At 57.0% G+C, this 25,379-nt stretch overlaps 12 protein-coding genes across 12 annotated transcripts; 8 read left to right on the forward strand and 4 right to left on the reverse strand.

The window, feature by feature from the left end:
* Positions 1–420: 420 nt before the first annotated feature.
* On the forward strand, positions 421–1,511 carry VDAG_05996 (uncharacterized protein; the record flags this gene model as incomplete). The annotated part of the gene is made up of 4 exons (XM_009659010.1): positions 421–831; positions 888–989; positions 1,052–1,186; positions 1,272–1,511. The coding sequence occupies 4 exons, from the start codon at positions 421–423 to the stop codon at positions 1,509–1,511; spliced, it is 888 nt and encodes a 295-aa protein (XP_009657305.1).
* Positions 1,512–2,162: 651 nt separating this feature from the next.
* VDAG_05997 (uncharacterized protein) lies at positions 2,163–3,164 on the forward strand (the record flags this gene model as incomplete). Its single annotated transcript, XM_009659011.1, has 6 exons — positions 2,163–2,220; positions 2,275–2,460; positions 2,522–2,692; positions 2,748–2,862; positions 2,917–3,057; positions 3,134–3,164. 6 exons carry the CDS (start codon positions 2,163–2,165, stop codon positions 3,162–3,164), a joined length of 702 nt encoding a protein of 233 aa, XP_009657306.1.
* A 373-nt stretch (positions 3,165–3,537) lies between these two features.
* Positions 3,538–5,531, forward strand: VDAG_05998 (uncharacterized protein; the record flags this gene model as incomplete). Its single annotated transcript, XM_009659012.1, has 5 exons — positions 3,538–3,557; positions 3,606–3,860; positions 4,008–4,240; positions 4,320–5,176; positions 5,256–5,531. 5 exons carry the CDS (start codon positions 3,538–3,540, stop codon positions 5,529–5,531), a joined length of 1,641 nt encoding a protein of 546 aa, XP_009657307.1.
* A 117-nt stretch (positions 5,532–5,648) lies between these two features.
* Positions 5,649–7,134, reverse strand: VDAG_05999 (uncharacterized protein; the record flags this gene model as incomplete). The annotated part of the gene is made up of 2 exons (XM_009659013.1): positions 5,649–7,010; positions 7,066–7,134. 2 exons carry the CDS (start codon positions 7,132–7,134, stop codon positions 5,649–5,651), a joined length of 1,431 nt encoding a protein of 476 aa, XP_009657308.1.
* A 1,833-nt stretch (positions 7,135–8,967) lies between these two features.
* Positions 8,968–11,038, reverse strand: VDAG_06000 (histone deacetylase RPD3; the record flags this gene model as incomplete). The annotated part of the gene is made up of 4 exons (XM_009659014.1): positions 8,968–9,843; positions 9,896–10,437; positions 10,494–10,794; positions 10,850–11,038. The coding sequence occupies 4 exons, from the start codon at positions 11,036–11,038 to the stop codon at positions 8,968–8,970; spliced, it is 1,908 nt and encodes a 635-aa protein (XP_009657309.1).
* A 1,157-nt stretch (positions 11,039–12,195) lies between these two features.
* VDAG_06001 (26S proteasome regulatory subunit rpn11) lies at positions 12,196–13,530 on the forward strand. Its single transcript, XM_009659015.1, has 3 exons — positions 12,196–12,393; positions 12,471–12,724; positions 12,785–13,530. The coding sequence occupies exons 1-3, from the start codon at positions 12,328–12,330 to the stop codon at positions 13,473–13,475; spliced, it is 1,011 nt and encodes a 336-aa protein (XP_009657310.1). The 5' UTR covers positions 12,196–12,327; the 3' UTR covers positions 13,476–13,530.
* A 794-nt stretch (positions 13,531–14,324) lies between these two features.
* VDAG_06002 (uncharacterized protein) lies at positions 14,325–15,266 on the forward strand (the record flags this gene model as incomplete). Its single annotated transcript, XM_009659016.1, has 1 exon — positions 14,325–15,266. One exon carries the CDS (start codon positions 14,325–14,327, stop codon positions 15,264–15,266), a length of 942 nt encoding a protein of 313 aa, XP_009657311.1.
* Positions 15,267–15,849: 583 nt separating this feature from the next.
* On the forward strand, positions 15,850–17,201 carry VDAG_06003 (uncharacterized protein; the record flags this gene model as incomplete). Its single annotated transcript, XM_009659017.1, has 2 exons — positions 15,850–16,253; positions 16,316–17,201. The coding sequence occupies 2 exons, from the start codon at positions 15,850–15,852 to the stop codon at positions 17,199–17,201; spliced, it is 1,290 nt and encodes a 429-aa protein (XP_009657312.1).
* Positions 17,202–17,330: 129 nt separating this feature from the next.
* Positions 17,331–18,446, reverse strand: VDAG_06004 (translin associated factor X). Its single transcript, XM_009659018.1, has 3 exons — positions 18,191–18,446; positions 18,123–18,140; positions 17,331–18,067 (listed from the first exon to the last, which is right to left on the reverse strand). The coding sequence occupies exons 1-3, from the start codon at positions 18,373–18,375 to the stop codon at positions 17,500–17,502; spliced, it is 771 nt and encodes a 256-aa protein (XP_009657313.1). The 5' UTR covers positions 18,376–18,446; the 3' UTR covers positions 17,331–17,499.
* A 285-nt stretch (positions 18,447–18,731) lies between these two features.
* VDAG_06005 (GPI mannosyltransferase) lies at positions 18,732–20,127 on the forward strand (the record flags this gene model as incomplete). Its single annotated transcript, XM_009659019.1, has 3 exons — positions 18,732–19,450; positions 19,501–19,771; positions 19,837–20,127. The coding sequence occupies 3 exons, from the start codon at positions 18,732–18,734 to the stop codon at positions 20,125–20,127; spliced, it is 1,281 nt and encodes a 426-aa protein (XP_009657314.1).
* Positions 20,128–20,429: 302 nt separating this feature from the next.
* VDAG_06006 (DNA damage response protein RcaA) lies at positions 20,430–23,053 on the forward strand (the record flags this gene model as incomplete). Its single annotated transcript, XM_009659020.1, has 7 exons — positions 20,430–20,463; positions 20,534–20,593; positions 20,644–20,726; positions 20,787–20,938; positions 21,001–21,914; positions 21,988–22,078; positions 22,135–23,053. The coding sequence occupies 7 exons, from the start codon at positions 20,430–20,432 to the stop codon at positions 23,051–23,053; spliced, it is 2,253 nt and encodes a 750-aa protein (XP_009657315.1).
* A 182-nt stretch (positions 23,054–23,235) lies between these two features.
* VDAG_06007 (cytoplasm protein) lies at positions 23,236–24,547 on the reverse strand (the record flags this gene model as incomplete). Its single annotated transcript, XM_009659021.1, has 2 exons — positions 23,236–24,311; positions 24,451–24,547. The coding sequence occupies 2 exons, from the start codon at positions 24,545–24,547 to the stop codon at positions 23,236–23,238; spliced, it is 1,173 nt and encodes a 390-aa protein (XP_009657316.1).
* Between the last annotated feature and the right edge of the window lie 832 nt (positions 24,548–25,379).

Genomic DNA, 25,379 nt, shown 5'->3' on the forward strand with positions numbered 1-25,379 from the left:
TGTGTGACTGGCGGCTGTTCGAGTCGTACTCGACAGTGACCTCCCGCGTCCTCGTGATGCCCCATTTCTGCTCCAATTCTCGGGGTAACATGCTCCGGTCGCTGCTGGCATCGCCCTTGCTCAACGGAACCCCTCATCGTCGGCTGTGTTCAGCGTTGCTCGGCGCCTGAAACTTGCTCAACGTATCGGACCTGATGTACTGTCCGGAGGAGTACGCAGAGGGGCCGCGACCGCTGCGCACGTTGCGAACGAGATCACGGAGAACCGGAATCGAAGCGGCGACGATGGTGGCGTTAGGTTCCGCTTCGGCCCAGATCCAGAAGAGGGCGAGTTTCCATGTGTCTGTCGACCAGTCAGCAACATCCTCCACGGCGATGAGAGAGCTCTGATGTACAGTCTTCAACATATCTGAGTTTGATGATGAGCACACTGTATGAGCCCTTGGGATACGGCGTTGGTGGCTTGTCTCTCGGGGGAGGTGCCTCCTTCCACACCGGCAAGCGTGGCTTCACGTGCGACGACATTGTGAACTATGAAATTGTCCTTGCGGATGGCACCATTGCCAATGCCAATGCTGTGGAGAACCCCGGTCTTCACAGGGCTTCGAAAGGCGGAGGCAATAACTTTGGCATCGTCACGCGCTTCGACTTGCAGACCTTTGAAGATGCAAAGGGTGGCCTGTACGGGGGTCTATTGTTCTCAACTTGCGATGACAGGGACGCCATTCTGGCTCAATCCTCGAGGCTTGTTGAGATCAACCACGAGCCACCCAAGGACACAGAGGTCATTGCCTTTACCTATGGGGGGTCGGGTGCGCCCATAATCGCTGTTGTCGCATTAACACGACTGGCGTGGAGGATTCGACCTCATTCGCTCCGCTGAATCAGTTGACGCCTGTGCTGGATGACCGCAGCAGGAAGACATATGGCAAGGTCATCACGGACTTTGCCACCCCAGGAGGTGCCATTTATGTGTGCAGCGCAGTTCAGGTACGGTTGCGCTGTTTCGCTAACAAATAACAGGAGTGTGTGGTTCTCTTATCTGTTTCCAGAACAACATGGATGTCCTGAAAAAGATATCTGCGCTTTGCGATGCCTTTGTGGCCGACCTGACGAGCTTGTGGCCCGAACTTGGCATAGACTTTGTCATCCAGCCCTTTCCAAGCACTTCGCCAACAGGGGGAATGGTAACAACGTGCTTGGCCTGAAGAAGTCTTTGACGCACGGCTCGATTATCTGGCTCGGTCAGTTTCCATGCAGATTCTCGAGCAGGAGTCCGTGGCCTTTGCTAAGCTCGCGGCGTTGACGGCCGAGCTTGGGGCCTACGCCGAGTCAAAGGACGCAGCAACTACGTGGAGGTACCTCAACTATGTCAGTCCGGCGCAGGACCCCTTTTCAACGTTTGGCGAGGAGAAGTTTCAGTTGCTGGAGAAAGTGGCGGCTGAATATGATCCGAAGGGATTCTTCCAGCCGAGGGTCTCTGGAGGGTTCAAAATCCCACGCGTGCAGTGAGAACCAGGTTCTTCTTAGCGTCATGAGTAGACAGCGTTCCGGTAGTTGTATCACATTCTCGCGTCCATTAGACTCATGTGCATGACTTCGGCAAGCCCAAGACTGACTGCCGTGCGGGGGGTTGCTACTCTGCCGGATTCAACCAAACTGCTTGGGTGCTGCAATAGGCAGCTGCGTCAGGCCTTTGCCAAATTACGTTCCGGGGTCCCGTGTTTTGAGCTGCCAGTATTCGGAACATTGCAGAGCCAAGGTGATACTAAAACAGATAGTTGTGTGCTTGCGGAGTGCCGCGGCGGACCCCTAGCCTCCGCAATTTGACTTCATTTATGTCTACTATGAGATACCATGTTGGATTCGTTGCAAAGCACCCCGCGTGGCTTACCTGCTCTTCTGGTGACGACTGTCAGCTATGGATGGCGTTTGGTTGGCTTGGAGATATTAGCCGCTGCACTTAACCGAACCGCACTCGATAGACGTCTGGTTCATGCGTACCCCGGATTCACTGCAGAGACCGTTGTTTTCGTGTACAGGGAGTTCGGACGGCTTATAAGTGGATTTACCTTCTTCACTTTCACCTCAAATACATTGATTCAACGAACCTCCTTGAAGTTTGATCATCTGACAAGTTCTGAATTACTTCCGACTAAGAAAATGAAGTTCTTCTCGATTCTCTTGCCTGTGTCCCTCCTACAGGTAGCCTCGGCTCATTGTGAGGATGATAATCTGATTAGACATGTTGTGCGAACCTAACAATATCCTCAAGACACCTTCCCTGCCATCTCATCTGGCGGCCAAAGCTCGGCGAACTGGCAGAATGTCCGCCAAACAGCGAACTACCAGACGACTGGTCCTATCACCAACGTGGCCAGCTCTCAGATGACCTGCTACGAACTGAGCCCGGGCAGAGGGGCGCCTGGAACTCTAGCTGTCACTGCTGGCAACACCGTCTGTGGGTTATTCTCAAATTGATGGCTCGTTAGATCGTGTTACCAAGCTAACTGCATTTATAGCCTTCACTTCCAGCCCTCCTATCTTTCATCCTGGCCCTGCGATCGCTTACCTGGCTCGTGTTCCTTCCGGACAGACCGCAGCTACATGGAACGGCCAGGGTGCAGTCTGGTTCAAAGTCTGGCAGGACAATGCGTCCATCTCTTCCGGTGGCATCAGCTGGCCCAACATGAGTATGTAATTACAGAACCGCCGATATTTCGTGTCCAAATATTGACGCAACGAAAGATGCTGGCTCCGTGAGCTTCCCGCTGCCCCGCTGCCTCGACAACGGCGAGTACCTCGTGCGATTTGAGCACATTGCCCTGCACTCCGCCTCAAGTTCCGGCGGCGCGCAGCTCTAGTAAGTTTGATCAAAGGTCTTCCTGGAGAATCAATCGTCGCTAATGTGATGTAGTCTGAGCTGTGGTCAGATTCGAGTCTCTGGTGGCTCCGGTGGTTACAAGCCCGCACGTCTCCTCAGCTTCCCCGGCGCCTACAACGCGAACGACCCTGGACTGCTACTCAACATTTATTACCCTGTTCCAACCTCGTATACGTGAGTTTTATGCACCAGTGCCAAAAGATGACCCTCCAGGTGGTTTTCCATGATGGCTGACATAAAGTTTTTGCAGCCCACCCGGTGGACCGGTTGGATCTTGCTGATTGCGGATCAAGTCACGACGGGTTCTGCTAAGGTAAAAGGGCTACGGATCAGGCATACAATAGGACTGAATGAATGAATGATGAAATGTGGGAGGCATTCCGGCAACATGTTTCAAATCTTAGTCAAGTCACCTTTATAGTTTGTGCAACCTGAATGATCTGCACACTCTGCATACAGTCGGCAGCCTTTCAACTTTGATATCCTAGCATTTGGTTCTCTGTATGCTTAAACACGGGGCTATCTGAGAATCTCCCGCACCTTGCTGGCATGAAAAGTCTATTCATTCCTTCCCTTACTTAAGGATGTTTGCCGCCGGTTGTCCGACATCTGTAGAACACAGATTGTCCATCCGACAACCTGTCATACGCAGCCATGGGCCTCTCGAATTTGCTGTTAGCGCTTCTTGCTTCCCTCACGCTGACGGAGCCAATATCCGCCAGTGCGGTGAAAAAGTCTCTCGAATGGAAGACCTGCAACCCCGGGAAATCCAAATATAGCAAGGCGGAAATCGAGTGTTCTTCGCTCCAGGTGCCCCGTGACTACACCACGCCCAAGTCCAGAGAACGGGTGACCATCGAGCTGGTCCGCGCCAAGGCGAAGAAACAGCCCTCGCGCGGCTCCATCTTGTACAATCCAGGAGGCCCAGGTCTGCCGATGAGGTCCAAGATCTCGACCGACTCTGAGCTTCTGCAATGGTCAGTATTCTGGAGGCCCGCGATGTAGCGCCGATTCTGACTACTCCCCAGGATGAGCGGAGATGAATACGATCTCGTCACCTTTGACCCACGGTAATTGCCCCTATCAAACTCCTTCCCCAGAGAACGCTTCTAATGGCGTAACAGCGGCACCGGCCCCTTACCCTTCACGTGCGGCGCCATCGGTCCCATGCTCTCACAGCAAAAGCCGAACGAAACCCTCGAAGAGATCTGGGGGCGAGCTAGCGCCGTAGCTGCTCAATGCGCGAAGCAATCAACGGGTAATAAGGACGCCGAGTTTCTAGGCACCGTAGCGCTCGTCCGCGACACGATGCAGGTTGTTGATGCTTTAGCCGAGGACGGTTTGCTTCGCTACTGGGGTGAGTTCCCTCCTGTGTCCCTCCCAGAGTTCATTCCGAGACAAAGGGTCAAAGTGAGAGAAACCTGACTGGCAGAAAGGATACTCCTACGGTACCATCGTTGGCGCCACAGCAGCAGCCATGTTCCCGGACCGCATCGACAGGATGGTCCTCGACGGCGTCGTAAACCCCCACAAGTGGTACCGCGGCCCAAGTGACCCAGACATGACCATGGACGCCGACAAGGTGCTAACAGCCATGCTCGAACTATGCTTCACCCTCGGCGAGACGAAATGCCCGCTCGCCAAGTATGGCAGCACGGCAGCAGACCTCTCGGCCAAGGTCTGGCGGCGCATCGACGACCTCAAAGTCCAGCCCGCAGTCATCGCCATCAAGCCCATGGCCGGGGCCATCATGCCGTTCCCCGTAGTCATCAAAGTGACGATCGACTACCTCAAGGCCATCCACCTGACGTCCAACACGCTGACCAACAGGGCTCGCTGGCCCAAGCACCTCCAGTTCCTCGCCAGCCTGCTCGCCGTGCGCGGGTCCGACTCATACGAAGCGGCCCGCGACGGCGCCGGCGACACCGCCGCACCGTCGCTGGCGATCAGCAGCAGCGCCGGCGACCCCAACGCCCTCCTGAGCGCGCACATCGCCATCCGGTGCGGCGACAGGCTCGAGCGCACGCCGACCTTGGCGGCCTTCGCGCCCGAGATGGCCGCCACGCTCAACAGCAGCCGCCTCTCGGGCGCCCGGTTCGCGGCCATGGGCGCTACGTGCGCGCAGTGGCCGTGGCGCGCGCGCGAGGCGTATGACGGCGACTTTGCCGTGACGACGCGGACGCCCGTCCTCGTCGTGAGCTCGGAGCTTGACCCGCGGACGCCGCTCGAGGCGGCGCGGCAGGCGAGCGCTGCGCTCGGGGGCAGCGAGCTGCTCACGGTTGCGGGCGCCGGGGTGAGTCTTTTTTCTCCATGATGATCTCTTTTTTTCTTCTTTCTTTTGGCGTTTGCAAGTGTATGCTGACCTTTTGTAGCACTGCTCGACTAGTGTGCCGTCTGTCTGCGCGGCTTTGCATCTGAGGGACTACTGGGTCAACGGGACGATGCCAGCGCCTGGAAAGGTGTGCGAGGGGTCGCCGTTTGGTGTCAAGTGGGCTGATGTGCGAAAGGAGGTGGACAAGATGAACTTGTTGCACAAGAGGGAAGCTTACGACGACTTTGATGACGACGACTTTGGACGGTCATTCATGGAGAGTCAAGATGCGATGGATTACTTCTTGGGAACTGATATCATGGACGCGGTGCTGTGAGGAAGGGGACTTTCCTTCAAGTACAAGTTCTGTCGCCCAGTCACTGGTATACATATATATGCTGAATCTCCCATGAAAAGTGCCGTCGAAATGCCGGGGTATATGCTCTAAAAAGATCTACGCTTCAATCAAATTGGCATCCGACAAGGACCCATCTCCGAACACCATCTCCATCTCTAACGTTGTTGGCTTCTCGTACAGGTCAAACCCCTCGAGCGGCGCCAACCCCACCTGGTCCCTCGTCCACGCAATTCCTTTTCTCCCCTCGGGTATTTGGGCAATGGGTGAATGGATCAAAGCCTCTGACGTCTCAGCCACAAGGTCACGGCCCACGGTACTCTTGCTCATCCATGCTGTGGACCACCACACCATGGGGTCGTCGTTGGCACGATGCAGCAGAATGGCCCAGTACATGATGATGAACAGGGCCATGGGCTCGCGGGCGCGGAGACGGGTCGCAAAGTCGACGCCAGCGACGGTGATGAGGGAGAGGTAGTAGCACTTGAGGCGGTTGAGGCGCTCTTCAGCGAAGCAATATTTCGTCTGACCGACGGCGAGCTGGTACTCCCAGAGCTCGTTGGCAATAGGGCCCTTGCCGGGGGTGCCGTCCGGTCCAGGCTGGCGCAGCTCGCGGACGACGGTGGAGAGGTGGCTCAGGGCGATCATGGTATCGCCGTCAATTTCGTTGACAAGGTTCAGGTCGACAGTGTATCTCTCCATGACGATGCTCGTCGAATCAGGGCCCTGGATCATCCAGTCAAAGTTTGTCCAGGCGATGCGCGAGGCCCCGAGGATCATATCAAAGGCGATGATGATGCGGTCGGTGCAGGTGAGTTGCTCGGTCGGTAAGGGAGGCATGGCAAAGTTGAAGAAGGCGGAGATCATGGCAAAGTAGAAGAGATAGCAAATGTTATCGGCTGTGATATCACTGAGATTCGATCGAAAGTCGACGCTCGCCTTATTGCTGTATTCGAGGGCCGCTCGACGGTACGCACGTGCTTCGGTGGGGCCCCGCTCTCGGGCGAGGTCGAGGGCGGTAATGGCGAAGATGCCATTCATGACATAGGCATGGCGAAGACCAGCACGGGGTAGAACGACCTGGAGAAAGGGCTGGTCTTCTGGTATGGAGTAGAGGACGGCCCAAGTGCGGGTCGACCAGCGGTGCATCAGCTCGAGTTCGAGGAGGCGTTCGTTGGAGGAGATGCTGGAAAAGGCGGCGGGCGAAGGGCTCATGGATTTTGATAGTGACTGTGATGATCGGTGGACGACGGATTGTGATGTGTCCTCAGGTTTGGAAGAGCCATGATACGTGACCGTGACAACAGAGGGCCCTCGCGTCTTGCACGTGTCCGACTTGGGCCGGATGGAGATCTCCTTGATGGTATCACGAGCAAGGTCTTTGGCAGATTTTGGGTAGAAGCAGGTCGATGTCGTCTTGCGAATAACGCAATTGGCACACGGCGGGCCTTGTTCGTCACACTAAGATCGGTCAGTACGATGGCAGCAGACTGGAGAGACTGTTTGATATTCGGACCTTGACGTGTCTCTTTTTGCAGTTGACACACCCACGGCGTGACTTGTTGTGTGTTTTCCTCTTTTGCATGGTGTCTTATGGCGAGGTGTACTACAGAAGAGGGGTTCGATGGCCGGCAGTGTCAAACGGGGCAAGAGGGCCCGGAGGAGGGATGGTGAAAGCTTTAAGGGTCTATCTGGCTCCAGGAGGAAGTGACGATCGAGGGTCGAGTTCAGGTAATCACGGCGGGTGCTGCCTGCCCTGCGGCCATCTTGGAGGATCAAAAAGGAACAGGTACCGCTATATGGCTCGCGGTGTAGGGCTGAGGGGATCAACATGTACCGCCCCTTGTGATCGTGGCGGTAGAGGTGGCAGTGCCCTGTCTGTTCTGCCCAGGCACCTCATTACAGGCGCTTCGACGATCGTCAAACCCACCAACGGGCCCTCGTGATAGGCTGTCATCCGATATGGTCTCTGTCAGCCTTTTTGCCGGGGCACGAGCAACAAGCAGGGGGGAGGGGAGGGGCAACGGGGGAGCGCAAGAACAGAGGGGCCAGGCTGGAGGAAGTGGGTGCGGGGCCTGTAGAGCGCCATCCCAGTTGGATCGGTACCACCGCACTTCGCGACGATACACATCGGCCTCGGACGGCAAGAGGGGGCGCGGGAGGGGCGAATGGCAAACGGCGAAAGGCGAAGCGACCGAAGAGCGAATGGCCTGTCTCTGTTCTTCGGTCAGGCTGTGACCTGTGACCAGTGACCACCTCATACTACCGCTCGCTGACTGTGGAAATCTGCCTTTGCGACGATCGCAAAGTGCCGTGTGCGGCCTTCTAGAAGCTCTCAGTCGATCGTCTCGCCAGGCAGAAGAGCTAATGCGATCCCTAGTAAAGCGTCCAGTCAGCGACATGCATTCAATTGGAGTGCTGAGACAGCCCACAACGGACCCTCGCCAATCATGAGAAGCATCCCAAGTTGGCAGTGATGATCTTGCTGTCGAAGCATCACATGTCGAGATTGGTAAGCCTGCTTTGTCTTGATGAGGGTATGGATTATGGGACGGGTGCATGGTGATGGTCATGCCGAGTGTGAACGTTTCGCTGAAACTGAGCTTATGTGCGGGAAGTGGCAGAATTGCCATCGCGGTTGGTGACAGGCGTTTACAATCGGGTGCTTCTGGCTCTCAGAGTGGGCTCCCGATTCCTCACAGCCAACTTGAACCATACATCTCTGCCACACAAGGCGGATTTCGTGGTTGTTTTTTTCCTTTCTTGCTATTCTCAAACATATTTTATGTTCAAATCTGAAGAGGTAGAGATTTCGATTAAACGGAGGAAAGCCGCCCAAAGGGCCTTGTCAAATCATGCATTTAAGCCAGAACGGGACCTGGATGGCAATATGTAGACATGCCATGCGTCCCCAATTGCTCAACATTTTTCTGTTCTCATATTCATCTCAAGCCTTCGCACTATAGCAAGCTTGAATAATTACATTTTGACAAAGATCAGTGACCGACTTCCGCCCTTGGGACTCCCAGCAGATGATTGGGTGCTTTGGCGTGAGATCAACGATGGGTAATTGGCCGACTTGCAGATACCAGGGTGCAGGTTTGAATGTCTCTCTGGTCGAGCATGTGGTAGATAGCAACATAAATCTGTGCTGTCTACAGCAACCTCTCAAATCACTTGCCAAACACTCGCAGATACAACCAAGGCTGACTTGAGTCTACCCCTGCGTTACTGTACAAACCCCGTCGAGGCGGAGCAGAAAAAAGCAGGCGGGTCCGAGTCAAACACCTCCCACATCAAACATTGTTGTCCGTTTCCGAATCCCGTTCGTCCAAACCGTAAGCCACCCAACGCCCAAAGCTATAACCAGACACCTTGCCGCAACGGAAACAGAGTGGTCCGCAGAAGGAGAGAGCCCCTACGACTCGCCGGCCTTGGATTCCTTGGCAGGCTCCTCGTCCACGTCCATCTTGTCGGCCGCCTCGTCCTCCTTGGGCGCTTCGTCTGTCTTCTCAGACTCGGGTGCAGTCGTCTCGGGCTCAGTCTTGGATTCGGCCTCCTTGGTGGGTTCCTCGGTAGCAGGAGCAGGAGCTTTCTCGGGCGTGGCCTTGCGTGACGCCGGCTTGCTGGTCTGTTCTGTCTCGGCGGCCGCCTCGGGCTCGACATCCTCCTTCTTGATCGTGGTCGTCTCCGCAGCATCGGCCGTATCGTCCATGCCGACATCACCGTCTCCATCCACTGCTGGCTGGTCCTCTTTTGGCGTCGCCTCCTTCTCGGCAGCTGCCTCCTTCTCCACAGGTTCGTCCTCCTCGGCGGGCTTTTCAATGGTCACATCGGCATCCTCGATGGGTTCAGCATCAGCAGTTTCCTCAGCACTCGTTCCGTTGACAGGGGTTGGGGCGGTGCTGTTGGCCTCCTCCTCGCCCTTTGAAAAGTCGTTGAAGGCGCGCTTCTTTGCTCCACGAGGTCGCGTCATGCCGTTGGCAGCGTCCATGTCTTCGTCTTCGCTCTCTTCAAATTCGGCGTCGTTCTGCACGCGCTTGTCCCAACGATCTTGCGTCATACGGGTATCAGCGTTCTCATCCTCGTCCAGGTCGTTGAGTTCAGCCTCCTCTTCTTCCGTCATGCCGCCAAAGGGTTGACGGGGCACATCTTGCATCTGGACAGAGGGAGCGGGGGCTGTGTGTCGGAGGTTATCGATGAGGGCGGCCTTAACCTTCTCGAGATACTCTGCGCTATTGGAATTCTCCATGTTGGAAGGCCGGACATCGAGATCGAAATCGGGGGCGTAGTACTGCATATGTCAGCAATCAAGTCCAGGTATGGGAAGCACATATTCTACTCACTTCGTAATATTCATTGTACGGGAGCTGGCGCTCCATGTGCTGACCAACCAGGACACCAGTCTCAAAGGCCCACGTGCGGGCAACGTTGCGCATGGTGTAGCCACCGCCGCCGAGTACCAGGGTAGGAAGGCCGAAGCTCTTGACGTACGAGACGCAGTTGGCATGGCCCTCCATGCTGAGGTTGAAGCAACCGAGACGATCGCCGGAGAGACTGTCGCCACCGCACTGCAGAACAACAGCCTCGGGCTGGTAGAACTTCATGACGTGCTCGATGACAGGCTCGAAGATCGACTTGTACGACTGATCGTTGATGCCGTCTCGCAGGGGGAAGTTGACCGAGTAGTATTTGCCCGGGCCGATACCGATGTCGCGGAGCTCGCCGGTGCCGGGGAAGTACTCGCCGTACTTGTGGAAGGAGACCGTCATGACGCGGTCAGTGGTGTAAAAGGCCTCCTCGACACCGTCACCGTGGTGAACGTCAATGTCGATGTATAGGACGCGCTTCATGAAACGCAGGAGCTCGATGATGCCTAGCACAATGTCTGATTGTCATGTCAGCACGCTGCAAAGAGAGACGAGCTGGAGGCGCAGAGGTTACCATTGACGTAGCAGAAGCCGCTACCCTCGCTTTTCTTGGCGTGGTGCAGGCCACCGGCCCAGTTGATGGCGACGTCGCACTTTTGGCGGTTGAGGCGCGCAGCGCCCTCCATGCTGCCGCCAGCGCTGATGCCGCAGAATTCGAAGAGACCGTCGAACACGGGACAATCGTCGCCGACGTTGAACTTGCTCTGCTCCTTTTGGTACTGATCCATATTGTCGGGCGTGACCTTTTGGAGAAAGTCGATGTACTCGTCCGTGTGGAACTGCGTCATCTCGCCGCGGGTTGCCGGCTTCGCGCGCTGTACAGAGGCTTGTCAACTAAAGTCTTGCGCCATAGATGCAGAGCCAACTTACGTAGATCTCCATCTTCTTGAACAAGTTGTAATGCATGATCAAGCTGTGAGCAAGCCTAATACGATGGGGCTTCATGGGATGGCCGGTCGGGTAGGCGTAATTTCCAATGTCGGAATCGTAAAAGTAGGCGACCTTCTTGGTCGACGAGGCCGTCGACCCATTGAGGGCCACAGAGCCTAAGGGAGACATGTTGATGTTTGTGTCGTTGACGAGAACGGCGCCTCTGCTGAGAAAAGGTCAGCTTGGGGATGCGCCGTAGAACGAACCGAATTGACGGAAAGGAGGGACAACAACAGGGGAGACAAGGTTGAAGCGCGAACAAAGGTTTCGCGGACATGATCAACAGTGCCTAGGGACCTTGATGAATAAAGTTTTGGGGTTATGAACCTACTGTGAAGCTACCACGGACTTCTGCGCGACAGGGCCCTCGTTGGGGGGTATCAGGGCAGTATTGAAGGAAGCTCGCTGCGGGAGAGCATCGAGGTCTTCTGGGTTTGTTGGTCGCAGGTATTCGATGCGATGCGTAGCCGTCCGGTGGGCCAGATGAGGCTGGCCAATGGCCAGGGAAAAGGAAGGCTCGGCCCAGGTGTGGCTCAGGCTGGGGCTGGGAATGGCACTGTTGGCACTAGTGCTGTCGGCTTGGTCATCATCGGCTTGGGCCTGTTGTTTGGCCTTGTTCTGCCAGGGCTGTTCGCTAACAAGGTATCGAACAGCATCTGTATGGAGCCTAGCGCCAGAGTCAGGCGAGAGGCGATCAGTGTCGCTGGCGTTTGGGTGTAGCCTCATGGCTGTGGCAGCTCATGGAGCTCGAAGCTTGCAAGACTTGATTTACATCGGACATTGCGTGGCGATGTTCTTCTTCCGATGTACAGCAGAATAAATCTCATGTTGTTGAAGGCCCTAGCTCAGTGTGACCTCTCGAGGCACGTAATAATGGAAGAGGTAGCCAGTTGCCTGTCTGGCTGTCAGATGCATTCTACTGAAGACCTACTGAAGACAGGGTGTGGTGGGGTCTTCACTGAGATGCTGGGTGATGAAGGGCCTCTAGACATCGCTGAACTATTTCCCAAGAGTGACTTCCTGTCTCCGGTGCAGGATACCCTAGTCCCCAAATATTTCACGGCAAGCCTTGAATCTGTTGTCAATTGTTGAATTGATTTACTCCATCCTCTTGACCGTTCACAAGCTGGCTGTGATACTTGCCCCGCTAAGCTCCGCTGTGTGACGCCACACCTTCAGCCACACACAGCTTAGCTCACCGCCCCGGTTTTCGCCAGGCTGCTCGAGCTGGCGTCAACATCGTCTTGCCTCACTCAGCACCATCACCAGCGCCAGGGCCCCAAGAGCTTCCATCACCCTCCATCCCTCGCCCTCGTCGCCTTCACCACCACAAAGTCCGACCCTCCACGATACCCTGACGATATAACCACCCGTACACATTCCCAAGACAACTAGTTCAACCTCGCCGTACATTCGCTATGGATCGCTTCAGGAGTATGCTCCAGTCGGGTGGCATGGGAGGCCTGGGCTCCCAGCCAGGAAGTGTAAGAGCTCGCCGCTGCCATGACAATGCAAGATCGTGGCTTTTTGTCGCCACCCTTACTGACATATGCACCCCCAGGATAACGCACAGCTTATCGACAACTCCGAGACCGTCTACATCTCCTCCCTCGCCCTCCTGAAGATGCTCCGTCACGGTCGCGCCGGTGTCCCCATGGAAGTCATGGGCCTGATGCTGGGCGAGTTCGTCGACGATTTCACAGTGCGCGTTGTGGACGTCTTCGCCATGCCGCAAAGCGGTACCGGTGTCTCCGTCGAGGCGGTCGACCCCGTATTCCAGATGAAGATGATGGACATGCTGCGACAAACGGGAAGGTAAGAACCACGGAATGCGATTGTGCCCCGTTGAAGGCCCCCGCTCACATCGCCATGCAGGCCCGAATCCGTCGTTGGCTGGTACCACTCCCACCCCGGCTTTGGCTGCTGGCTCTCCTCCGTCGATATCAACACGCAGCAGTCGTTTGAGCAGCTCACCCCGCGCGCCGTCGCCGTCGTCGTCGATCCTATTCAGTCCGTCAAGGGCAAGGTCGTCATTGACGCCTTCCGCCTCATCAACCCTCAGTCTCTGATGCTCGGCCAAGAGCCACGCCAGAGCACCAGCAACCTGGGACACCTCAACAAGCCCTCGATCCAAGCCCTCATCCACGGCCTCAACAGGCACTACTACTCGATCGGCATCAACTACCGCAAGACGGCTTTGGAGGAGAACATGCTCATGAACCTGCACAAGCACGTCTGGACCGAGGCGCTGCAGATGGACGACTTCAGGGTGGAGGGCTGCAACAACAAGGACAGGCTGGAGCAGCTCGTCAGCTTGGCCGAGGGCTACCAGAAGCGCGTCAAGGAGGAGACCGAGTTGACTAAGGACCAGCTCAAGACTCGCTACGTCGGCAAGCTCGACCCGAAGAAGCACTTGGAGGATGTCGGCCAGCAGATTATCGAGGACAACATTGTCTCGGTCAACCGCCAGATGATCGACAAGGAGGCTACGTTGCCGAGACCTAGTGAGGCCGGCGCGAGCGGACGGTCGGCAGAGGACCGTATGGACGTGGAGGAGGAGCTGTAGACGGGGTCCGGAGGCTGATTCATGACATAGACATGCCTTCTCGACGAGATACCAGGACTCTGCCTACTGTATGATTAGGCGTTGGGGTGGGCTGGACAGCACGGGGTAGAAAACCATGGGATGGAGTCCCCGCCATGCATGTACAGGTATCAAGGTAGCTTTCAGAAGACTGACAGGCTGCTTTTCCACAACGCGTCAAGGACTCAATGATGTGTGTTCAGGCAAAGGTTGAACAAAGAGAACGGCTAGTATCCGTTGCAGAAGACCCTGGTGTGGTCCGTTTACAGTCTTTGTTCCCTTCGAAGAGCCTCACTGGCACACGACATTGCCAGTTAGACAAGGTCTTGTTCACGGAGTAAGTCTTCACAAGCGGTCTGTCTGGCGCGGTGCGATGAGGCTAAATACGTCTCATTCCCAGGCAAGCCTTCTTCATGCCGTCTTTCCAAAGAACATTCACCCCCCTTCTTAAAGCATCCTCAATCAATACTTGCAGAGTAAGGCAGTGACCAGCATCAACCGCACGCTATGAAAACCTCTTTCGTGAAGCGACTGTCTTCCTGGTTCCTCCAGCTCTGCGATAGCAAGTCAACCTCTTCCCAGCAGACACACAGCCGACCTGCTAACCTCGTTATCTCTAGCCCGATCCTGATATCCGCCTCTTCGGCCCCCTGGACTCCCCAAGGCATTCACCCACGGCCTGCCCCTATTTTTTCTTCAGCTGGCTCTGGAAGTCTCAGGGCCACTGCACCACCTCGACCTTCACGAGCCGCACCTCCTGCTCCTGTTTACACGGAAGCCTACCTCGATAAACCCCTCCCTCGTCTGCCCAACACATGTGGTCGCTGTGTCATGCCGTTCTCAACGGAGGGAATGCCCCCTGCTGTCCTTGATGAGCTGCTCAATCGCCTCGGTCGGCTTTTGAGCCACGTCTCCTACAGCGTTCGAGGTCTCGCTGCTCTGTCCTTCTACGGCCTGACCACCCGCCTCCCCTCGCAGGTCAGTATTGCCTGCCCTCTGTACGCCCGTGACGTGATCAAATGCTGGGCTGCCGCCCAAGGCATGATCGTTCATCCGTCGTTGCCAGACTGCTTTGGCGTGCCTCTTTCAGATGGATCCATCCGCAAAGTTAGGCTGCAATTCGTTGATGCCGGCGCACCACTCGACTGGATCGCCATGGGACCGGCAGAAACGCGCATCGCAAGCATGCCGGCGCTGCTAGACACCTTGGCAGAAAGGTACATGGACCCAAAAGTCCCTGCGAAAGCCTTGAGCACCCTTGGCAGGGACATCTTCTGGCTGTTGCAGAGGATGGCCGAAGATGGATCTCCGGAGCAGGTGGTCACGGCGGAGAGGGTGCCAAACGTATTGAAGGCCGATTTCTGGAGTCTTTTCACCTTCACGCATTATGGCGCGGATCAGCTCCTATACGATGCCGGCTTCGGGAAGCTCATCGCCGAGCTTGACAGGCCTGTGAGTGAGGCTCACGATTCACTGCTCGATGACAGTCACATCGGCATTGACTGCAACCCTGAGTATTGGTATGATGACATGGACGCTGGGCTGGCCGAGTCGATGATCGGCTCAGGGCGCCCCGTTCCGCCTTTGCGTCGCAAGGACTCCCGATACTTCGAGAGGCTGTCGGGCACGCGGCCTGCAACTGTTGAGCTGGCGTTTGTCGAGTCGTCCAGGTTGTCATCTCGTGATCATCAGTCACCACTCAGTGCCGCTGAGCTAGACCAGATGGCAGAGCAGGGTATTATGTTCTGCCCGGTGGATCAGGGGAACTGGTGAGTCGATTTGGAGGCCAACTTCCATGTTTCTTCTTCTGCCCATCTACCTACCATGAGGCACCTTACTGTAGCCGATCTAGGCCGTCTCCTTTGTCGTGCTATCTCCATCCTACGATGTCGTTTGCAATGGCTGGCCCATCACTTATGACTAATTGTTTTAGCCTGTAGATCTTACCTTCAAAATTAAACTTGATCGCACACATAATCAATGTAGTGACGGGAACGAGCCGTACCGTCATATTTTGACAGTCGCTCATTTCCAAACGGCCGGCGCCATCACCAAAGTCACCATGGCTCAGTCCCTCTTTCATCATTAACCTGCATGACCCTAAACCTTGTCAGTCCCAGGTCGTCACATCGCACGGGCTGCCTCGTCTACCATCACAAGGTATGCAATGCCTGATTGGTCGGCATGCATCTCGCGAACCAACCGTGACCTCCTGTGTTGGTCGCTCGCCTTGGCGGTCCTGAGTTCGAGCACTCCTGACCTGATATGCCGCGTGAACAAGAGCGGTTTATCAACCCAGCCGTCCCCAAATGGGGCATCCGGCGTTCCTCAGTTTCTTCCAAAATAGCCTCCCGCCATGCTCGCACAGGCGACACCACCCCCGGTCATGGGTGCGAGGCAAGTCGCTCTCGGGGAAACGGAGACAATTATACGGAAGATCACAACCTCACCGCGGACCCTGACGTCTCAGGAGTGCGCCATTACTTCGAGAGGATACTGTGAGAAATGGGCTGTTGCCCTCTACACAAGATGGACGGCACCGTCAGGTTGTCCGGCGATTGTCACGCCGTCGCCGAATCTGAGGTACTTTGAAGAATGCGGGCTTCCTAACCACATGCCCGTTTTCGTGAACGGAGGATACTACTCGCCCGGAATTTGCCCGGAAAGCTACTCCATCGGCTGCACGGCGGGTCCCAATGACGCGCAGGTCAACGACGAACCCGTTGACGAGAACGAGACTGTGGGATTCTGTGTTCCAACGTAAGTCACGCTCGCCTCTCGATGACCGTGATCAAAACTGATCAACAGGCACGTATTTGCAGGAGTTATCGATGTGTCTCAAGTAACGGTGGCACGTATCATGCGACTCGATCAATGTCCACGGCGTTGGCGTACCAGATTCGCTGGCAGTCCAGCGACCTCATCAACCTTCCGGAGCATCCCATGGCGGGTTCCAACTTTGACCCCAACATCGAGACCATAACGACCCCAGAGTTAGAGTCCTTGTCCACGTCGGGGACTTCGTTCTCGTCCGGTTCCTCGTCTCAGCCATCACCATCGAACTCCCAGCCAACACGTTCGCCCTTGCAATCCGCAGAGGACGACGCCGCTACAAGGCCTCCTGTCATTATAATCGTTCCCGTGGTCATTGGTACCATCATTATTCTCGCCCTCGTGGGTTTCTTCTGGTTTTGGAAGCTCCGCCGCCGACGCCGAAGACGTGAACAGCAAGGCGAGCAAACACACAAGGCAACCAGCGGCCACATTGCAGGAGGGGATTGGAATGGCCAAGTCCCTGGCCCTGGGCTTGCAGAGCTCCCAGCCATCTCAAAACCCGTAGAGAAGGACGATGATAGCTTCTTCGTCAGGCCGCCAGTTGAGATGGACGCTACACAAACCACAACGCCAAGTGACGCGCCACCAGTGCATTCGCCTGACCAGTCGAAAGTTGCTCCTGACTGCGCGCTCGATACGGTCTCTCCGTTGTCTGGGCTACGGCTGGGAATTGGGTACGAGCTGGACGACGGATATCGGTGCGTGTCCCCAGGGACGCATCCTGTCACGAAACGAGAGAGTGGCGATGCCTGGGAGCGGCAGGAGCTGATACGAAGACAGTCTGAGTTGGCGGAGCGGAGAGCAAGGCTGGAAGAGCTTGAAGCCATCGAGAAGGAGCAAGCAGCGATTCGACAAAGGTTGTCGGCGCTGTGAGGGACATTACAGGGCCTTTGATAAGGAATCGAGTGGTAACAGGGAGCGTCACCACACCCTGACAGCCTAGCTGGGAATTTCAATCAAGGCAAGACGAAAGACTCACGGGCAAAGATGACAGAATGGATCAGGGGATTTTGCAGTTCAGAGCACATTCGTGATAATTTTGCCCACTGCATTTAGTTTCCGCCGGCGTGCGTGACTGGAGATAAATCAGAACTACCTTATACAGTCCCCATACAGCCCGTCGAGCTTCTACACCATGAACAAATAACGTCCGCTGACAAAGTGAATACATCTAATCAGCAATCACAACATCATCCTTCATGTCTGGCACCCACCCCTTCGGCCTCTCAGACCCACGTATCGCAATTCCGTACCCCAGCTTCTCCACCTTGTGCACCGACTGCCTCATGGCCTCCATCTTGTTTCTGTACGTCCGGTCGTGAATCTCGGGTAGTATCTCAAACGCCGAGCTCAATTCGTGAAAGTCCATCAGGATATCTCGCTTTCCCTCGTCCTGGCCCGCCAACCGTCCTTTCTGTGCCGTAGTCACGGTCGCGAACCGCATCATCTCGCCAAAGAGGTCGAAGATGCCGTAGAGATAGTCGTCCTCGGTCAGTTCGATAGCAGCCGGCACAGCAGCGCCAGCCTCCTCCATGGTAATGAGAGTTTGGTGTTGCAGGTAGTGCGCAAAGGAGAGAGCCTCGACGAGCTCCTCGAGGCCGCGGAGGGTGGAGGCGTAGCGGTGGCGGTTGAGCGGGGTCAGGTGTGGCTCTAGGGGTGTGAGAAGGTCCTTGATCTCGGACATGCGAGTATCGATCTCGTCCCGAGTACGTTTGGGCAAATCGCCTAGACTGTTTACCCTGTGAAGTGTGAGCACTGATGAAAAAGAGGAGTTGTAAGTGAGAGACGACGTACCTCTGGCAGGCAAAAATTCTATCAAATGTCAGCTTGAGGACAGAGTATTCTTATCCAAGGGGGTTTACATCTTCTTGCTCAGGGCAGTAACATCCCGCGACGCCTTGACGATGCGCTCCTTGCGATCATGGTGCTCATCAAGCTCATTGCGGAACTCCATGAACATGGGCGTGAAGCGTGACTCGGCGATCGCAGGGCCCGGCTTGCCACCGTCCTTGGGCCGCGTGTTGCCGTCACGATCTCTCTTAGACATGTCGACGATACTGAGGCGGTCAGGAAGCTTGATCCTGATGGTGCCTTGACGTCAAAGAGGACATTCAAAGTGAGGTCCTGTCAGTGAGCCTCTCCTGCTGTGGAGTTTGACGTTCAGTGTGGGGCAGTGATGATCGGCCTGCAGCTGCAAGGGCGACGACATACTGCTGACTCATCATCTGAACACGACGCGGTGGTCGAATCTCGGTATCTGAGGACGTCTGATGAAGGACAGACAGACAAACTCCACGATCGACAAATCTCATTCGTGGCACATAATGCCATTGGCTTGGCAGTTTGAATGAGAAATAGCCTTTCAGGAGTAGTCCAAGTCGGAGCTGTGAACCGTCAATCACCATGGCCTCTCTCTTCCGACCCCTCCCCCTTTTCACAGCCGCCGCTATCCTCCGCGCCGTGCTGCTCGTCTACGGTCTCTGGCAAGACGCCAATTCGCCCTTCAAGTACACAGACATTGATTATCTTGTCTTCACCGACGCCGCCCGCTTCACTCAGCGCGGCGCCTCCCCTTACGACCGTGAGACCTACCGGTACACGCCTCTTCTCGCATGGCTCCTCCTCCCTACGGCCTGGAATGAAACCCTCGGTCCGGCTTGGTTCTCATTCGGAAAGGTCATCTTTGCTGCTGCGGACCTCTTGGCGGGATGGCTGATCGTGCGCGTCCTCCGCGGCACTCATGGCATGGAGGAGGCGAGAGCGCTCAAGTTTGCCAGCATTTGGCTGTTGAACCCCATGGTTGCCACGATCAGCACGCGCGGGAGTTCTGAAGGTCTTCTGGGTGTCCTTGTGATGGCTCTTTTGTGGGCGGTGCTGGGGAGGCGAATTGCGCTGGCTGGCGTGTTGCTCGGCTTTGGCGTCCATTTCAAGATTTACCCCTTCATCTATGCACCAGCCATCATCTGGTGGATGGATGACGAGAGTCTGGGCCGAGCCAAGAAGCCTGTCTCTGGACGATCTGTTTCTGATTTGGTCCGGCGTTTCTTCAGTCCTGAGCGGGTCAAATTGACCATCATCAGCTTGGCCACGTTCATGGGCTTGAACGTTCTGATGTACTCCATGTAAGCTCTCGACGCTCTGACGAAGATGAGCCGCAACTGACAGGTCGCAGATATGGCACTCCGTTTCTGGTGCACACGTTTTTCCACCACGTCACGCGGATCGACCACCGTCACAACTTCAGCCCTTACAACATCCTACTCTACCTGACTTCAGCCTTTCCCTCCACCTCTTCGCTGCAGATCGAGTCGGTGGCTTTCCTGCCGCAAATTCTTCTGTCAACCGTTCTGATCCCTTTGGTTGTTGCGAAGAAGGATCTCGCGGCGTCCATGATGGCGCAGACGTTCGCCTTTGTGACTTTCAACAAGGTTTGCACGAGCCAGGTATGTCACGATGGCCACGATGCCGATGGCCACGATGCGCCAGAGGCCTTGCTAACCTGCAGCAGTACTTCTTGTGGTACATGGTCTTCCTGCCCATCTACCTCCCCAACTCTTCTTTCCTCAAGAACCCTGCGCTAGGCATGTCGGCGCTGGCTCTCTGGGTCGTCACCCAAGGAGCGTGGCTCCAGCAGGGGTTCCAGCTGGAATTCAACGGCATAAGCACGTTCTTCCCTGGCCTATGGGCCTCTACCGTGGGATTCTTCCTCGTGAACTGCTGGATTTTGGGCATCATGATTAGCGACGGAGCCCAGGCGGTTCCTCTACCACAGGCCAAGGCGGCCAAATTGAAGACGTAGAACGCGAAATGCATAATGAATGAATCGCCGCATCAGAATAAAATCACTAGATCCCCCGATCAAATGCTGAGCTCATTGAATCGCTCAACTGATTGCTGTGTTCGAGTGCCCCCCTGCACGACAGCGAGCTCCGCAAAACACGTGAACAGGCGTCAGTTTCCTGCTGGCACCAAACACGAACCGCGACCCTCCACTTCCCCACCAATTGCACTGCCAGCGTAACACGAAGCGCAACACGCCACCGGCCCTGCCGCTGGGATTCCCACTGCGCATCATCTTGCGGTGCACCTGGGCTGCCCGTCATGTGGCTCTTGGAGCAGGAAAATGTCTTCGAGGGTATGGCGCCCAGCTGAACCCCCCCCCCAAAGTGCGACGGGAGTGGACCGACTGACCATCGCGCAAACAGGCCGACAGCTCTGGCTTCGCCCCGGCAAGCTCTACCTCTTTGGCCGCACCGCCTCGGAACGTAAGCACGAGGACTCGGAATGGATTGATAGTGACTGATGTGCGATGCAGCGGGCCAGCTTGCCATCTCCCACAAGACCATCTCCCGGAAACACATGACCATCAAAATCGAGCCGGTGGCCAATGGCCGCAGCGTACGTTCGAGGCATGCCTGCGCACGCACGTCGTAGCCAGTCACTCACAGGGTCCAACAGCAAAGTATCTCGAAGCGATCCACTGTAACCATCGAAGACCTCGCGACGAAGACGGGCACAACGATCGACGGCGAGAAGTACAAGGGGGAGAAGCATGTCGTCTCCAACGATGCCGCGGAGATCAAGCTGGGAGGCTGTCCTGACATTTTCAGGTAGGGGCCCCCGCTCCTTTGCCGGACAAGAACCAAGACGTTGCTGACGGCGCCGGAAACAGACTCTCGTGGCACCCTGTTGTGCTGAGCTTCGGCTTCACGAGCCGCGAAATGCGAGAAGACCCGGCCCGCCGACTCCGCGACATGCTCGAACAGCTCGACATCAAATTCACGTTTGACTACAACATCCAACACACGACACATGTGGTGGCGAAGAAGAGGAATACGTCCAAGGGGCTGCAGGCGCTCATCAACGGCCGGTACATCGTCACCGACTCGTTCGTCGACGCCATCGTGGCCGCTGCGCTGCCGCCCGACGGGACCGAGGCAACAGACGCGTCGGCTCTGGAGCAAGACTTTCAGGCTTACTGGCCGAACCCTCTCGAGCACCTACCGCCTCGCGGCGGCGAGCCTGTTGAACGGCCGCCGGATGCGTACGCTCCGGATGAAGCGCGCAAAGAAATCTTTGAGGGTTACACGTTCATCTTTTACGACAGAAACCAGTATGACAACCTCCTGGCGCCGATCACCAATGGCGGCGGCAAGGCGCTGCACACCGAGGTCACCCCCGAAAAGACAACCGTGGACGACTTTGTGCTGTTTGTCAAGACGGAGGCGGGCGAGAAGGGCCTCGGGTCTTTCGAGGACGGGAGCGAAGGACGCGGCGTGGTCGTCGTCCGCTTCACCCCTGATAAGGGCGACCACACTGAATGGTACGCGTCGTTTTTCTATGAGACATCGCTTCGGCTGGACCACCGCCCCATTGAACAAAATGAGTTTCTCGAGGCTATTCTCGTCAAGGACGCCAGCATATTACGGAGGCCTCTGCAGACCGAAACAGTCCAGGACAGCCCGCCCAGAGCAGCGCGGAGACAAGCAGCGACTAGAGGCGGCGATGCCATGGAGACAGATTCTGCGCCCGCCCCAAATGCACCATCGCAGGATGTCTCGGAGTCCTCGATGCCTGGACCGCGAGGTGGCCGCACGAGACGACAAGCGACTCGACGGTTGCAAGGTTTCGACGACGAATCCTGACGACGACGACAAAGGGCAATTGTGCCGCAAGGCTTCCACACCGAAACAACACGAGGCCAAGCGGGCCCTGCCGCGGAAAGCAGAAGACGAAGACGAAGAGGAAAGGTCTTTTTCGTGTCCCAAAGACCGTCGGGACGAAGCGCCCCGCCACCAGATCGCAGCGCAAGCGGCCAGCGCCCGACTCCCGCAGACCTCATGGACGGCCTCATTCCCACAGCAGCAGCCGCCAAGCGCCGGCGCCTTGAAGCCGGCGAGGACCCGATCCGGCGGCCCTCGCCCGACGAACCCGAAGAGCCAGCGCAGCCCAAGCCGGCGCCGAAAAAGGTCAAGAGGGAGATTGACGTCCTGGAGGAAGCGCGCAAGCGCCGCGAGGAGATGGAGGCCCGCGCCAAAGCGGAGCGCGACGACCTCGCCCATCTGCCCTCGGACATTGACCTCGACGCCATCCGCCGCCTTCACATTGTGGAAGAGATGGAGCTGCGGAGACCGGGCGGTGAGCGCACGCGCGAGCAGGACATTGCCGACGGGCGGTGGGACCCGCGCTGGAACGGGCGGCGCAACTTCAAGCGGTTCCAGAAACGAGGCGCCGCGCAGGGCAGGGCGGTCATGAAGGTCATTGTGCAGGTGTCGGAGGTGAAGACGAAGGACTTCGGCATCGGGGACGACTACTGGCTCGAGGGCGACACGCAGCAGAAGAAGAAGAGCGGCGGCAGCCAGTCGCAGGAGGCCAAGTCTGAGCCCTCGTCGAGGGCGACAGGTTCGTTGCGGGCACGGCCAACGCAGATTGTGCTGTCAGACGACAGCGATGAACAAGAGGCCATCGAGGAGACGCCGGCTGAGGCTGCGCCGGTGACGCGGATCAGGGGCATCAGAAGCACGGCGACCGAGTCGCAGAGCACGGGGCCGACGTCGAGCCGCAGCCAGGCGACTGGGCGTACGACTCAGGGGAAGAGGCCTGCCGCGGAGGCGTCTAGTGAACCGCCGGCCAAGAGGCCACGGCCTGTGCGACAGATTGTCGAGGTTCGCGATAGCGACGAGAGCGACGACGAGCTGAAGTTTAAGTTTGGCCGACGGCGGTAGGGGCATGACTGCGTGGTATATGCTGGACCTTCTTCCACGCGTCTATTGGGGTATCTCTCTATAGTCCGCCTAATGAAGTCATGAACCGGGGGCGTTTCTCTTGCCCACTTCCTCTCTTGCGTATGTTCACAACCAAAATGCTCCCATCATGCTAAATGCGTCCCTGCGACTTGGCTGAACACTCAGTCCATCTGATCCATCTCGCTCTCCTTCTCAGCCTCCTCTTCCGGCACCAGCACGCCCACGAGACAAGCCGACAGCATCGTCTCGTAATTCACCCAGGGATGAACCTCTCCAAACAGCTTCGTCGCCTCCCTGCCGGCCCCACGCATCAGCTCCGGCACGCCGCCGGGGTGATACGCGGCGTAGGGCGTCACGTTGTAGACGCGCCCGCCGAGGGCCATCCACGCATCCTTGCCCTTGCGGCCCGTCTGCCTCTTCAGCATGGACGGCGTCACCTTGAGGTAGGGCGTGTTGGCGGGCAGGTTGCGCAGGTCGCAGGCCGGGCCGGAGATGCGGGCCCAGTCGAGCGGGGAGTGGCCCGGCGTCAGGAGGACCTTGCGCGAGGGCTTCGGGGGCGCCTGGGAGTGTGTCGGCGGGGGCGCGAGCGAGGACGAGGGGGCGGGGCCGCGGTTGGGAGTCGGACCGCGGGCGCGCTGGGGGGAGTTGGCGCCGAGGAAGGAGGAGGACGATGGGAGGGGGTTGAGGCGGGGTGGGATGGCGCGCGAGGGGGCCGGCGGTGGGGGCATCGAGAAGGTGGGGGTCGGAGCTGCGGGCGGCGGCATCGAGAGGGAAGGGTTTGCCGGGGCATTGTCGGCAGAGAGGGAGAATGAAGGGACGGCGACCGAGTTTGGTGTTGCTGTGGCCTTTGGCGTCGTTTGTTCGACTTCGGTGTCGGCGTCTGGTGCCGAGATGTCAAAAGCTGGGGCAGCCACGGCGGGTGTATTGGTGATTTTGGATATTGTCGGCGGAGGTGGCACGGCTGCCCGGTCTGACTCCTCGATGCTCTCTGTTCCAGCATTCTTTGGCTTGTCATGGTCGGGTGCCTCGCGCTTCAAGGCGTCACCTCCTGTCAAAGCCGGTGGTGGACGACATGTGAGAAGAAATGGCGGCAGGTAAGGATGGATCCATGGCGGCTGTGCAACGAGGACCCAGACGACTGAGGCCACAATGAGAGTGTACCCGACATAGCCCATTTTCGAAAGGAGGAGCGGCGCTGCGAGAGCGCGCGAGTGGAGGGCGTGCTGGCGATGCAAGGCTGTCGTGATGTAGTCAATCTAGTACGATGGCAACTCGAACGATGGCAAATCGAAGTCGACCTTGATATCGATGTTGGATGCACACAGACGAGGGGCATTACTCAGCCGTGTGTAGTGTGGGGCACCAAGGGCACTAACAGCTAACAGGCACCAAACCGTAGGGGTCCTTCCGTTGTGCCTCGCTTGTTCGCCTTGCTGGCCCCATGTTCGATCTCTGGGTATATCTCGTGCCCATGTTCAATAGCCCCACCACAGCATACTGTAGGTACTGTAGCAAGTGTAGGTACATGGTAGTGCAATGACGGAAGGGAGGGAATCCTTGTTGTGCAGCAGCGACGCATGAATAACATTGGCAAATGGAGATGAATTCCCGAGTGAGGGGTCCCGGAGTGACGTGGAGAGCCACTCAGAGGTGGGAAACAAAATGTTTTCTTTTGGCTTGTTTACTTTTTGGGGCGTCGATGAGAGGAAACAGTGCGGAACCGTTGGAGTTGGTCAAGACCCTGAAGAAGAAATCATAACCCCATTGTCCTTGTCGAATGTTCTGCTGTTCTCTGTTCACTGACCTCCTTCCTGCATATGCACCACTGCCCGCCAAGCTACATGTATCTGACCTGCGGTGCACCGATCTCAGTGCATCCGCCAGTGCAGAACGCGCCAAGGGACCACTAAATTACAGCGACTCAGCGGGCTCTCCCGGCAACGCGGGCCAGTCAGGTGCCAGCGGCCGGACCACCCAGAATCGCAAGGCGGCAGCGCAGCCCCCCCCCCCCAAAAGGCCTGGAGGAAAGTGTGACCTGACGCCGACGAACGAGAAAGCAGAGAGACACAGCGAGCGAGATCCAATCCCGTCCAGTGACTCCAACCCGGTTGGGCTTCTGTCCTGCTCAACATGCGGTCGCTCAACACCAACTCGGCATCGACATCACATTCGAGAGATCCATCGCCGCCACGTTCGTCCGATCTACTGCGCACGCGTCGATCCTTTTCTTCCCAGCAAACAGACGCCCACAGCCACCCGAAAGCCTTCAACGACCACCGCCCTGAGACCGCGAATCACCCCCCGA

The sequence above is a fragment of the Verticillium dahliae genome, genomic scaffold (genome assembly GCF_000150675.1).
Source record: "Verticillium dahliae VdLs.17 supercont1.13 genomic scaffold, whole genome shotgun sequence".
NCBI lineage: Eukaryota > Fungi > Ascomycota > Sordariomycetes > Glomerellales > Plectosphaerellaceae > Verticillium > Verticillium dahliae.

Excerpts from the sequence above, each read along its gene's own strand:
- VDAG_06001 (XM_009659015.1), top strand. The coding sequence starts at position 12,328 with ATGGATCGCTTCAGGAGTATGCTCCAGTCGGGTGGCATGGGAGGCCTG. Across the intron at positions 12,394-12,470 it reads TGGGCTCCCAGCCAGGAAGT|GATAACGCACAGCTTATCGA; the intron begins GTAAGAGCTCGC and ends ATGCACCCCCAG. Across the intron at positions 12,725-12,784 it reads ATGCTGCGACAAACGGGAAG|GCCCGAATCCGTCGTTGGCT; the intron begins GTAAGAACCACG and ends ATCGCCATGCAG.
- VDAG_06004 (XM_009659018.1), bottom strand. The coding sequence starts at position 18,375 with ATGTCTAAGAGAGATCGTGACGGCAACACGCGGCCCAAGGACGGTGGC.